This window comes from Nicotiana sylvestris, chromosome 4 (genome assembly GCF_000393655.2).
Source record: "Nicotiana sylvestris chromosome 4, ASM39365v2, whole genome shotgun sequence".
Lineage (NCBI taxonomy): Eukaryota > Viridiplantae > Streptophyta > Magnoliopsida > Solanales > Solanaceae > Nicotiana > Nicotiana sylvestris.
The window spans coordinates 89,860,026-89,874,528 of NC_091060.1; the positions used below are offsets into that span (position 1 = coordinate 89,860,026).

At 42.1% G+C, this 14,503-nt stretch overlaps 1 protein-coding gene across 1 annotated transcript; it reads right to left on the reverse strand.

Moving 5' to 3' along the window:
- Positions 1 to 10,233: 10,233 nt before the first annotated feature.
- On the reverse strand, positions 10,234 to 12,179 carry LOC138889826 (uncharacterized). The gene is made up of 3 exons (XM_070173161.1): positions 11,845 to 12,179; positions 11,310 to 11,466; positions 10,234 to 10,623 (listed from the first exon to the last, which is right to left on the reverse strand). The coding sequence occupies exons 1-3, from the start codon at positions 12,177 to 12,179 to the stop codon at positions 10,234 to 10,236; spliced, it is 882 nt and encodes a 293-aa protein (XP_070029262.1).
- Between the last annotated feature and the right edge of the window lie 2,324 nt (positions 12,180 to 14,503).

Here is a 14,503-nt window from a genome sequence, read left to right on the forward strand (position 1 = left end):
AGGGCGGATGAACCCGACAGATCCTATTTGAGGGCGGATGAACCCGACATATCCTATTTGAGGGCGGATGAACCCGACAAATCCTATTTGAGGGCGGATGAACCCGACATATCCTATTTGAGGGCGGATGAACCCGACATATCCTATTTGAGGGCGGATGAACCCGACATATCCTATTTGAGGGCGGATGAACCCGACAGATCCTATTTGAGGGCGGATGAACCCGACAGATCCTATTTGAGGGCGGATGAACCCAACATATCCTATTTGAGGGCGGATGAACCCAACAGATCCTATTTGAGGGCGGATGAACCCGACATATCCTATTTGAGGGCGGATGAACCCGACAGATCCTATTTGAGGACGGATGAACCCGACATATCCTATTTGAGGGCGGATGAACCCAACATATCCTATTTGAGGGCGGATGAACCCAACAGATCCTATTTGAGGGCGGATGAACCCAACAGATCCTATTTGAGGGCGGATGAACCCGACAGATCCTATTTGAGGGCGGATGAACCCGACAGATCCTATTTGAGGGCGGATGAACCCAACAGATCCTATTTGAGGGCGGATGAACCCGACAGATCCTATTTGAGGGCGGATGAACCCAACATATCCTATTTGAGGGCGGATGAACCCGACAGATCCTATTTGAGGGCGGATGAACCCGACAGATCCTATTTGAGGGCGGATGAACCCGACATATCCTATTTGAGGGCGGATGAACCCGACATATCCTATTTGAGGGCGGATGAACCCAAAATATCTTTATGGGGATTGGGATGAATTTTCCTTTTCTACCTTCCCCATTTTTATTATTATTCTTTTTTTTATTCCTTTTTTGTTTTGTTTTTGCATAGCTTCTTCCTTCAAAGACTACCTCCCTTGATTTACTTACCTGTTGGGGGGTAAAATGTTATCAGCTGAGGGTACCTGACTTCCAGAAAATTTTCTAAATGGAAGGAAAATTTTCTGCCCCAGTTTGATAATATCCCTTGTGGCATGCGTTTCTGCATCAATGCCATTTCCTTTACCTGTTTCAAATCAAACAAAAACTGTTAGTTTAAAACGTGGTGGTTGGTTGTGATACTCCTACTGGGATGGCTCTCCCTTTCTCCTTCCTTGCTCTGCGTTCAACAACTTGTTGGGGATGATATTATGTGTTGGGGATAATCCCTTCCTCCTGGGGGATATCCCTCTTCTTTTGTGGCATAGCTTGGAAACTAGCATTTCCCCGACCTTTTAGTCTAGTATGGATTTCGCCAAATCATGCTCACTGCTCTCCTTGCTCTGTTCATGGGCCTTGGCCTTTGAGGTTTATAACCTTGGTTTTGGCAAGGATATCTCTCTTGACGCTCGTCAATCCTTTTGTCAGTTCCCTTTGCTGGGGATATCTTTTTGACACTGGCCTCGCGCTTGTTCCTCGCTGACTATACCATTTGGATATACTAGTCAGATCTCATTTTGGAAAGCTGATGGCATATTTTGAAGTCATTTCATACTTGTTCTGACCGGACAGACTCTATTGGGGAAATTTTTTATGAAAGGAGAAAGATAGCAGAAACAAAATAAAAGACAAAGGAAACGATGACTCTTTTACAAAAGAAACTATAAATAGAAACCTATCAAACGCAGATACCGACTCTAATGGCCATGACATGCGTATGTGGCCTATCCTCTGCCGTCAATCATCTTTTAAGATCTTCAATTGGTGATTCCCCATCTGATTCTTAATCTTATTCGACTTGTAGTGCCCGAAGGGTTTTCACTATCAAGCCTCTCTCATTTGGGTTTTTCTCTCAGCTTTCAATCGCCTTATGGTGCCTGTGAAGGTTTTCACCGATAAGACTCTCTCATTTGTATCACTTTCCAGCTGGGGATGTGGAGTGTCGCCGGTATGACTCTTTCTGCTGGAGATTAGAGTCCCTTTTGCTGTGGAATAGAATGTTATGTTCGCCGGTAAGACTCTTCATTTGTCTGACTTGGCATCTTTTGCAGACTGATCGGAAGGTCTTTCTTTGGACCGTAATGTGGGTTTTGGATAGGGCTAGAAATAAAGGGATTAAAGGCTCAAAAATGCATTAATTTTGGGTTATTAGTTACAACCTTCGGAATTAGATTTATTCACAATAAACGCAACCTTTGCCCCAGTTTCTTGCTTGGGGATATTTTACTTAATTTTTCATTTTTCAAAACTATGACCGAGCCGTGAAGCGCCTACGTATCCTCTTTGAGGAATCAGGTCAAACGTAGTTCCCAATTCCTCTATTTTCATTTGACTTTCTCTTTTTTTTTGTTATCAATTTTCTTTTCTTTTCTTTTCCTTTTTTTCTTTTTTTTCGTTGTTATTTTCTTTCTTTCTCTTTTTTTTCGTTGTTACTGATTCCGAACGAGGGGTATGAAAGAAAAATAAATAAGGCTCAAAAGGGGTAACGAAGGATAAAAGTGTTTGGGTAGCAGAACAAAATGCCTTTGTCATTTCAGTCTTCAAAACATGCCAAGTGCAAACAACACAATTGAACACAGATTTATAGTCTCTTCAGATGGTGTTGGTCTTGACAAATCATATTCATGTTTGCCTTTTCATTTGTCAGTTCTAAAGCACCGTTGGGCGACACTCTTATTATCATGAATGACCCTCATGCCAATTTGGCGAATCTTGCTTTTAACGGTTTTCTTTGCGTTTTACTTGCCCCAGTTCCATATGACTCGGGCTCTGAATAGTCTCAACCGTCCTTATTTCCTTTAAATGGTCTAATCACCTTTTCGGGGTTTTATGATTAACTTTAAAGACTAGGCCCAAAGTGTGTGCGCATGTCATGTCCCTAGAATCGGCATTGAACGAAATGATAAAAGGACTAAACAAAAGACGACTGGAACTAACAAAAGACCGACTTTGTATTAGACTACCGGCGAAATGGTTTGAAATAATAAAACAAACAAAACAATCCAGAACAAAATCCTAAAAACAAACTGGACAAGACAACATCCGACTCATAACCCTAATAATCCGAACAACAGAAATGACAACAAAATGAGCCACCACAAGCTTCTCTCTTGCTGACCCAGGAACAAAACGTCCTCCCACTTTATCAAAATTGGCATTTTAGCCACTGAGCTTTGCATCAATACTGCCGAGACCATTACCAGCTTCAACCTCATCAACCTCCGTCGGCAAATTCTCGAGGAGGTTCGAGTGCTCCATGTCACTGTTATTAATCGCAACCCGCCCTTCTCGGATCATTTTCTCTACTTCCCTTCTCCAGCTATGACAGCTCTCAATGTTGTGCCCTATGACATTGGAGTGGTAGGCGCATCGTGCTGCCGGATCAAAGCTCCTTGCAAGCGGATTTATAGTACATGCGGGGAGTGGCTCAATCGAACCAGCATGCCTTAGCCTTTCAAACAGACTGGCATAAGATACCCCGATGGGGGCGAGAGCCTTTCCTCGTTTCAGCAACCTCTTCATTCTTGCATGTTGACAGGGCCGGAAACCTGATCCAGGTGGCTTTTGGTAGGCTTGTGTAGGTGGGTAGGCATTTTGTGGAGCCGGGTGCCTGGAAAGTGAAGTATGGCGGGGAAAGAAGTGGTGTTGGGGAGCGGAGAAGCATTGAGGAGTGATGGAGCTACTCGGGTAGCTGGGAAGGCTGCCATAAGTGGGTTGGGATGGAGAGTATGGGGGATCTTCCATTATGGTGTTGGGTGCTTGGGAAATGACCGAGCTCAAGAGACTTGGCGGTGGAGGGGGTGGTGCTTTTCCCGTTATCCATGCCTGATACATGTCTGCCACATGCTGTCTCAGCATTCTCACTTCTTCTACCAACCCGCTGTTCCGTTCGATCAATTGTTGTCGGTCATCAGTACCGACCCACTCGGTTCTGCGGTTCTGAGCCATTGTCCTTTGATTTTGCTTTGCAGGGAGGAGTTACCACAACCAACCACTTTCTATATATGGACACATCAAAGGGAAGCCATCACGTTAGTGTTAGGGCATTGGACAGACAATCATATATCAGAGATACAATGTACCTAAGCAGTTAGACAATTGTGCCCCCTGAAAATCTTCCACACTCTCTTTTATTTATTTATTACTATATTTTTTTTTTTTTAGTGGTGGTCGAATCTTATGGAGATTGCCTACGTATCATGACCCCGCATGAATCAGACCTTGCGTAGTTCGGACCAATAAAATAAACAATAATGAACATTTTTTCTTTTCACTTTCATATTAAAACAAACTGGGTTTCAAAGGTTTAAAGATGACCTACAAACTTGAAAATCGAACAACCCGCATGTTCTAATCAAAAGATTGGTAGACTCAAAAACAAAATTCCAGCTCCCTTTCTCTGTTCGACAAATGCAACCAAATGGTTATTTTTGCAAATGTGGCCCCTTCCAAATTTCACATGAATTTTGAGGCCGGGGAGGATTATTTTGACACTTTACAAACTTGTCCATTCTTTTACGAAAATAACCTTTCGACAACTGAAAGATACTCTAAGGCTATTTCGGCAAGAACGGTTTAAGACGCGGCCGAAGCTGGCTCGGCTTATTATGACAAAATTTGAACGGTATTCACCTGACCGTCGACTTTTTTTCAAATTATAATAAAAACTTGGTGTTGCAAAACACGGCCTTTCGACGTCTCGGGGACGAAGCTTTTTAAGGCTGTGTGGGTCCATATCTCAAAATGACCCAAAGGTGGCTGTTTATGCCAAGTCAGCCTTCCGGCGTCCCTTTCGGGAACATTCGGCTATTTATGACAAAACAGCATCACCTGACTTATTTATAACTCTTTTTTTCATCGTTTTTCAAATTAGAAAAGTCAATATTGCAAACACGGCCTTTCAACGTCTCGGGGACGAAGATTTTTAGGCTGTGGGGGTCAACTGGACCAAGTCTTAAAAATGACCCAAAAGTGGCTGTTTATGCAAAGTCAGCCTTCCGGCGTCCCTTTCGGGAACATTCGGCTATGTCTTGATAAAACAGCGTCACCCGACTTCTTTATGACAAAAACTAAAATTTGACATATATATTTTTTATTATTATTATTATTATTTGTTTTTGGCTTTTTAGCAAAAGGGGGGTTGGACCCGATGAGGGTTGCCTACGTATCTCACATCCGGTGAGAATCAAACCCGCGTAGTTCGGGCAAATAAGAATAAGTAGGCAAATAATAATAAGCAGATGAACTAACTTTTTTTGAATTTTCGTTTAAAAGAACTACTTTAAAAGAAGCAAGGAAATATTATTTTTTGATTGTTTTTCTTTTTAAAAGAAAGACTAATATTTTTTTTGAATTTTCGTTTTTTTTTTTTATTCTAAAGAAAAGAAGAAAATATTTTTCGGAATTTTACCTTTAATATAAGAAATGCTTCTAAAATATTTTTTTTTTTGAATTTTGAATTTTCTTTTCAATTTTTGAAAGAAGAATCAAAATATTTTCGGATTTGTTTTTTTTTATATTATATATTTTTTTTATTATTTTTTTTTATTTTTTTAAAGAAACAATTAGAAAGACTTTCTAAAGAAGTCAATAATGGAAAATATTTTTGGATTATTTGTTTTGAAAATTGGGATTCTAAAAACTTTTGGTAAGACAAATGTTCTTGCAATAGATAAAGATATATATATACATATTTTGGAAATAAAGAAAAACTTTTTGGATTTTATATATATTTGCAACAAATAGTAAAACTACTTTCAACGCCCAACTCTTTTTATTTTATTATTCTATTTTTATTTTGACATTCTCATAAACAGATAAATAAATAAAAACCCATTTTAAAACAAAACCCTTTTTTTTTATTTTCATTTTTATGGCAAAACAAACTATTTTCTTTTCTATATTTTTTAAAAACAAGACAGAACAATGATGATTTTTTCTCTATTTTTCCTTTGCTTTTAATATAACAAACTAATAAGACATTTTTTCATTTTCAAAAATTTCGGCAGAGTTTCGACTCTACTCGGACTTCTATGCTGTTATTTTCTCCTTTTTTCACGATTTTCTTATATGTGGAAAATGATGACAACATACAAAATCTTTTGAATTTTCATGCTTTGTTTTTATTTGTATTTTTATTTTTTTATATTTATTATTTCTTTCAAAAATGTGGCATGGGAGACATAATGATTTCCAAGACTTCTTGGATTCCGCAAATGCTCCCCATGCGCTTTTCCCAACACATGAAGCGTGGGGGACATATGGGAATTCCAAGACTTCTTGGATTCCACAAATGTTCCCCATGTGCTTTCCCAAAAAGCAAGCGTGGGGGACATAGGGAATTCCAAGGCTTCTTGGATTCCACAAATGTTCCCCATGCTTTGATTAAAATAACATCATGCTGGAAATGACCAAATGACCCATACGCCCTTGACTAAATACAACATGTAGCACATAGGATGCCGAAAGATTGTCTATTATTTTCAGGTTGCTTGTCCTAGACGGACCCAACCCCTATGTTGAGTCCCCTAAGTCAAATGCACATGATGCAAATAAACGTTCCTACTAGGGATCCGGCATGTGGCTTTGTTATACTAGGTTCAAAAACCTGGGTCGGTGTTCTAGACAGTGTACCCGAGCGGACAACTCGAGCTGAGGAAGGAGCTCCTTTCCGGGAACCAAAAGGCCAGCCGGCTTAGAAACTTTCCGAGCCTCTTTTATTTAGGGTATGACACTAACAGAATAGGGAGTCTCAACCAGTAAGCACATCCCCGGAGGTAAGAAGAGAAAGGTTTCGGCACAGTTTATATACAGTTCAAATAATATCAAAGCGGTAAAAGCAGCATTTAGCACATTAGGCTCAAAACATGTAATAATTAGATAATAAATAAAGCCAAATAATAACAATTACTCTAAGCTCGAATTCTTAACCCTGAACCAGTGGTTCTGGGTGTATATTCCCCAGCAGAGTCGCCAGAGCTGTCACACCTCCTTTTTCCGCGCCCGGGGGGCGCAGGGGGAGTTTTTTCCAATTAAAGGACAATCGAAACGGGATTGGTTTATTTATTTCAGAGTCGCCACTTGGGAGATTTAGGGTGTCCCAAGTCACCAATTTTAATCCCGAATCGAGGAAAAGAATGACTCTATATTACAGTCTGCGTACCAGAAATCTAGATAAGGAATTCTGTTAACCCGGGGAGAAGGTGTTAGGCATTCCCGAGTTCCGTGGTTCTAGCACGGTCGCTCAACTGTTATATTTGGCTTATTTATCTGATTTTAAATACAATATGAACTTATGTGCAAATTTTATCTTTCAACCGCTTTTATCATTATTTTTTAAGAATGTGAACATCGCTTAAAACATATCTTTGGACTGTGTCACATGAAATGCACCAACAATCCGAAACATATTTTATTTGATGTTTTAGGATTTGGATTTGGGTCGCATGAAATGCGCACCCGAGTTTAAGAAAGTAATTTAATTAAATCGCGTCTAAAGAGGCTAACGCTTTATTATCTTTAGGGAAGGCAGTGAACTTCACTAAACGGCCCATCCCAAATTCTAAGTATTTATTATGACTAATTATTGAGGGCCCCGCAATTTGCATTTTTATTTGGCGAGGCTCGTCTCATTCATTAAAAAAGATTTGCAACGTCATGGAAATGCATCTCATACCACGTCACAGTCAATGTACCCGTGATTAGAGACACATTTCGATTCCATTGAGATTTGGATTTGGGTCACATAAATGTGCACCCGAGTTTAGGGAGATACATTATTAAGACGCGCCTAAAGCAACCAACGCATTATTATTTTTGGGGAGGGCCGTGAAATTTGTTAAATGGCCCATCCCGGAATCTAAGTATTTAATACATATATTTTGTGAGGGCCCCGCAATTTGTGCATTTTTTCGAGGCTCGTCTCATTTTTATTAAAGGCAAGCCTAAAAATAATTAAGATTTTCTACCCATGACGTCATCTGAGGTTAAATGAAAACAACGATTCTAATAAATAATAATATCCATGGTAAAATAAAAAAACGATTCAACCAAGATGACTCGCAAACCATTCATACATTCTCACATTCACTTTAAACATGCAGTAACTATCCATAAAAATAAACATTTTTAACAAAACAACAAAATTGCATTGTCGACATTCACAATATCAAATACTCTCATTTGCCTTGAATCATAACATGCGAAACGAACAAAATGAAACAAGGGACGAAGAACACCAACCTTCGAACCTCGACAACCCTAGAACGACAAACAGTGCTTCCTACGGAACTCGAACCGGACTTCACTGAACAAGGAACAACAACGAAAACCCCGGAACAAACTCGACGAACCGGACCTCAACGAGCCAAGAGCGACCTCACCGGAAAAACAGAAAGCTCGGACCCAAAGTCGACTTCGACGGAAAACAGAAAACTCGGAAACGCCACAACGACTGCTTGGCACGCAGCGATGGCTGCTTGTTGGACTGAAAATAGCGGAACTGTTGGTTCTTGTTCGGGCTGTGCGTGGGGCTGACGAACTGGTGGTGGTTATGGCGGTTGACGGAGGTGGAGGAGTGACGATGATTATGGGTGACAGACTGGTCGGGAAGGTGACACAGCAGCAGCAGCAACAGCTGCTGCTCGACGGGGCCGGTGGTTGTGATGGAGTTTGGGTGGGTTGTTTGGGCAGTGGTTGACGGGGAGGGCTCCTAGGTTTTTGCTAGGGTTTTGTGGTGAGGAATAAGGCGATGGGGCAGGTGGGTTTGCTGGACGTGAGGAGGAGGGGGTTCGACTGCTGGGTAGTGACGACGAGGTGATGGTTGTTTGACGATGGTTTAGGGTGGTCGGAGGTTTTTTGTGGACTGGTTTTTGTCGACTGCTCCTTTTGACGTGGGGTGGCGTTCGGACAGTGGAGGTGAGCGATGGAGCTTGGGAGGAGACGGGGTGGTCGATGATGGTAGTTCCGGCAAGGGGGAAGTGGGGAATGGAGTTTGGGAGGAGGAGGGTGATGGTTTGTTGGTGGTCGTCCTCGCTGCGATAGTAGGGGTCGTTGATGATGGTAGGGTTTTGCTTCTTCTTCTTTTGAAGAAGAAGAAGATGAGGAACAGGCGAACTCCCCCCAAAGAATTCCAAAAAAGTCCTCTTTCCCAAAATGTTTCATCCGTGTATTTAGCATGGGTTTGCCCAGAAAAATGAGCCCACGCGTGGTGGGGTTCAAGGCATATGTCCCCCACGCGTGGTGGGGTTCCCCACGTGTCCTGGACACGGTTTATTATGGGCTAGGTCCGAAAATTAGGCCTAAAACCGGGTAGTTTGAACCCGAATATTATTCTTTTGCCCGGACCCGAGAAATAGGAAAACGTTGCTTAACTAGTCCTATGTAAGCAAAATAACTACCAAAAATAAGACTAGTATTCAAACAAAACTATATATTTTTTTAAATATTTTTTCAAGATTTAAAATAGCTACAAAATATTAATAAAACTATTTTTGTAATTTTCGTTTTTTAAATATTAAGATAAAATATGAAGTAATATTTTTTTGTATTTTTCAAAGTTAAAATGACTAAAAACTATTTTTTTGTAATTTTCATTCTTTAATAAAGACAAAAATATGAAGTAATTTTTTTTGTATTTTTCAAAATTATAATGACCGCAAACATTAATAGAACTATATATTTTTTTGTAATTTTCGAATTTATATAAAGTACCAAAATAAAGTACAATTTTTGTATTTTTTCAAGTTTATGAGAGATACATAAACTAAAATTTATATATATATTTTTTGAAATTTTCTTTTTGCAACGAAATAAAGTAAAAAATAGTTAAAATAGCTATACTAGACCCAATTTCACATATTCACACTAAAAATGTGAAAATTCTCGGGGAGGGTCAAAAATCACGTGCTTACACATGCCCCGTAGTGCCTTGAACTGTCTTGGGTTAAAACTCACCATGACCATGTCTCCAACTCTATAGTATGTAAGATGCCGCTTATGGTCCGCAAACTTCTTCATCTTCTTAGCTGCCTTATCCAAGTAGGACTTAGCAGTGTCGAGTTGCTCCTCCCATCCTTTGGCCATATAATAAGCCCCCAAACTCTTTCCCTCGAAAGCAGCTGGTAAGGAATGTGGAGTTTGTGGTTGTTGGCCTGTGGCTAGCTCAAATGGTGTCTGTCCCGTGGACTCACTCCGCTGCAAGTTATAAGAGAATTAGGCGATGTCTATGAGCCTTGCCCAATCTTTCTAAAGTGCGCTTACATAATGCCTCAAGTAGCATTCTAGTAAGGCATTGACTTGTTCCATTTGTCCATAGTCTGTGGGTGGAAACTAGTAGAAAAGTGCAGCTCTGTACCAAGTATGTCAAATAACTCTCTCCAAAAGTTTCCAGTAAAGCGGGGGTCTCGATCACTGATTATATGCCTTGGTAAGCCCCAATACTTCACCACATTCTTAAAGAATAACTTGGCGGCTTCCTTGGCTGTGCAACCTGGTGAGGTGAGCATGATGGTGGCATATTTGGAAAATCTATCCACGACCACCATAATAGTACCATAACCGTCAGACCTTGGTAGGCAAGTGATAAAGTCCATAGTCACGCTCTCCCATGGACGCTCTGCAACTGGTAGTGGCTCCAAAAGTCCTCCGGGCTGTTGTTGCTCAACCTTGTCCTACTGACATACAAAACAAGTCTGCACATAACATTCTATATCATCTCGCATGTGTGGCCAATAGTAGACTGACTCAACCAAGGCCCTGGTGTGACATTGGCCTGGATGACCAGCCCACATTGTATCATGGCTCTCCCTTATGATCCGCCGTCTAATGTTTCCAAACTTAGGCACGTAGACCCGCCGACCCGTGGTAAGTAATATGTCGCCTTCTACCCAAAAACGTCTCGTCTTGCCCTGGTTGGCTAACTCGATAAATTGTTTGGTTGTTGGATCATGTTGCATGCCTTCTTTTATAGCCTCCCGAATATCCCATCTCGCTGAAGTGATTGCAGCAAGCTCGGCTTTTTGGCTCAAGGCATCGGCTACAACGTTACCTTTGCCCAGCTTATACTCCAGTGCATAATCAAACTCGGTCAAGAAATTCTGTCACCTAGCCTGCTTTGGTGTGAGCTTCTTCTATGTATGAAAGTAGCTAGTAGCCACATTATCAGTCTTGACTACGAACCTCGACCCAAGCAGATAATGTCTCCATGTACGAAGGCAATGCACAATTGCAGTCATTTACTTCTCTTGTACTGTGTAATGCCGCTCCGTCTCATTTAACTTGCGGCTCTCAAATGCTATGGGATGCTTATCTTGCATCAGGACACCCCAATAGCAAAGTCTGAGGCATCTGTGTGCACCTCAAAAGTCTTGGCAAAGTCGGGTAATGCCAAGACTGGATCCTCTATTACAGCTGCCTTAAGGCCTTGAAACGCCTTTAGACAATGCTCCGTCCAAACCCATGGCTTGTTCTTCTTTAGCAACTCGGTCAATGGTGCGGCCTTTGCTGAGTATCCACTAATGAACCGACGATAGTTGTTAACAAGGCCAAGGAAGGATCTCAACTCAATTACCTTTATGGGTACCTCCCACTCCTAGATAGCACGTACCTTAGCCTCGTCCATGCGTAGCTCGCCATTGCTAATGACATGGCCCAAGAAATGCACCTTTGATTATGCAAACTCACACTTCTCTCTCTTGATGTATAGCTCGTTCTCCCGCAAGACTTGGAAAACCTTCCTTAAGTGCTCCATGTGTTCCTCCAAGGTGTTGTTGTAGATGACTATGTTATCTAGGTAGACTACCACGAACTAATCAAGGTAGGGATGAAAAATCTTGTTCATAAGGGTGAAAAATGTGGCCGGTGCATTGGTTAAGCCGAAGGGCATCACCAACCACTCAAAGGCTCCATATCTCGTCACACATGTTGTCTTTGGCTCATTCCCTTCCGCAATGTGAACCTGGTAGTAGCCCTTTCGAAGATCCACCTTGGTAAAGTACTTGGCTTGCCCAAGTCTATCAAACAAGTTAGCAATGAGTAGGATCGGGTACTTATTCTTCACGGTAACCTTATTAAGTGCTCGGTAGTCTATGCACAAATGCAACGATCCATCCTTCTTCTTTTGGGACAATACTGGTGTACCAAAAGGTGCCTTTGATGGGCGAATGTGACCAGCATCTAGTAGCTCCTTCAATTGTTTCCTTAACTCCTCTAGCTCGGGAGGTGCCATACGATATGGGGCAAATGCGGGTGGCTTAGCCCCTGGATCCAACTCAATCTTGTGATCCACCTCTCACTTGGGCGGCAAGTGCTTAGGCAACTCCTCGGGCATGACATCTTTGTTTTCCTTAAACAACTTCTCTATGCAAGGCGGCACTATCTCTTAAAAAAGTTTGTCTTCCTCTAGACTTGCAATGGTTGCCACGAACGTCGGCTCCCCCTTCTTGATCCCCTTGACAACCTGCATAGCTAAGAGTTGTTCTTGGATCTATCTGTGTGGCATAGTCATTGTAGGTACCATGCAAGCTTCTTCTCACTCCATAACCAAGATACGTTGGAGGTAGGGGTCGATTAAAGTATGACAATGTCTAAAGAACTCTTGCCCCAGTATGATGTCAAAGATATCCATAGCGGTTATGGTAAATTTGACATACCTTTCCAAGTTTCCAATTTGACACCAACTCCATTAGCTACCCCACGAGCATTCTGTATCTCGTCATTCACGATCTTGACGCGAGAGTTGGTTGGAGCAAGCTTCAATTCTAGTCTCTTTGCGGCATCCTCAGTCACAAAATTATGAGTTGCTCCAGTATCCACCATTGCACGAGCGGGCTTGTTGTTGATGGTGAGATCCACGTACTGATTGCCATTCTCGGTAGGTTGGGTAGCTTGCTTCGTGACAGCACCACATAATCCAATCATACCCAACTATGCGATTCCCGGACTCTCTCCTTGTGGTTGCTCCTTCCGCTCACGTACCATGGCACTGAGGCTTTTGAGGTCAGGACAATTCCTGAAGCTATGTGGCCCTCCGCATATATAGCATCCCTTCTTCTCGACCTGCGCCTCTTCTCAGTGTAGCCCTGACGACCACTCGACTGTTTGAAATCTTGAGTTTTGGAGTATTGTTGTTGTATCGCCTTAACTTTGCCACAGTCTCCCCCACCTTTGGCATTGTTAACCTTTGACTCCTTGACATTGCCTTTGTCATGCTTGTCATGCCTGAAATCCATCAATGATTTGGCCTCCACTATGGCTTAGTCTATATCAGTGACTTGTCGGCGTTGCAACTCCTGCTTAGCCCAATTTTGCAACCCGTCCATGAAGTGGAACAACAAGTCATCATTGGTCAGGTTGGGGATTTGAAGCATAAGGGTAGTGAACTCTTTGAAATAGTTATGTATGCTCCATGTTTGCTTCAATTCCCTAAGCTTGCGCCTTGCCTCGTACAAGACATTGTTTGGAAAGAACTGTCGGTTGAACTCCGCTTTGAACTAATCCTATGTGCTAATAGTACATAGACCTTTATCCACGTCGGCCATCTTCCTTCTCAACCATAGCATGGCAGTCTCTGAGAGGTAAAATACCGCAGTGTTGATCTTGGCCTCGTCGTCCCTCACTTTGTCGTGCCTGAAGTAGTTCTCCAAGTGCCAAAGGAAGTTTTCCACTTTTTGTGCATCACGAACACCTTTGAACATCGGGGGTTTGGGAGCCTCGATCTTGGCCTCCCTCGTTACCACAACATTGCTAGCTACCTCAGTCACGCCAGCATTGACATACTCCTCGAGTGACTCTATCTTTGCCTTCATAGCATCAATAGTACTCAAAGCCTCCAAGAGTCTACACTCTAAAGCAGTGATGGTTTGCCTTAGTTCCATCTCAGTCTGTGTACGTCCCTCCAAGTCATTTCGGATACTCTCAATCTCTTCAAGAGTGTGCCCCTCAAGAACGTTAAGGGTGCCTTCCACTTTCCCCAAGTGTTGGCCAAAGATCTCCACGGCGTCCATTCACGCGTTCATCTTCATCACCCACTCTTTACCGAGCGAGACGTCCTCTGGAAGAACCTACACTTCATCCTCGCTCGCCTCAGTGGCAGATGGTTCTTGGGATGTAAGCCCTTCGTTTGACACAACCTTAGGTGGCACCTTCTGGCTCTTGTTGGTGACATTCCTCTTTTTGCTATGGCCGCTCTTGCCAGCAGCATCCTGGATGACGTTGGCTTGGTTGTTGGCAGTTTTAATTTCTCCGTCGTTCGTCATTCCCTTAGTTGAAACCTTCACTCTAATACCATGTTGTCACGTCCTTAGTTGTTAACTAAGTACACGTGCGGCACTTGACAACTCGCTCACGACCTTGCACAACTTGCCCACATTCTTGCTATGTCAAGTCAGTCTTACTACACTCAAGATCGCTAAGAGAATGGAAGAAAGGACACAGGAGATTTGTTAAAGGAAACTTTGTATTAGAGAGAACTTGAATTGTTCGCTTGGTGAATTACAAATGAATGGCTCCCTTTATATACTAGTCTCCTAGGGGCTAGTGTGTAAATATTAA

What these genes read in the sequence shown, in the direction of transcription:
- LOC138889826 (XM_070173161.1), bottom strand. Translation starts at nt 12,179, where the DNA reads ATGGCACCTCCCGAGCTAGAGGAGTTAAGGAAACAATTGAAGGAGCTA. An exon ending in AGATATGGAGCCTTTGAGTG is followed by an intron (nt 11,467 to 11,844) that starts GTTGGTGATGCC and finishes TCGGTTCATTAG; the next exon opens with TGGATACTCAGCAAAGGCCG. An exon ending in ACTTTGCCAAGACTTTTGAG is followed by an intron (nt 10,624 to 11,309) that starts GTGCACACAGAT and finishes GTATGTCAGTAG; the next exon opens with GACAAGGTTGAGCAACAACA.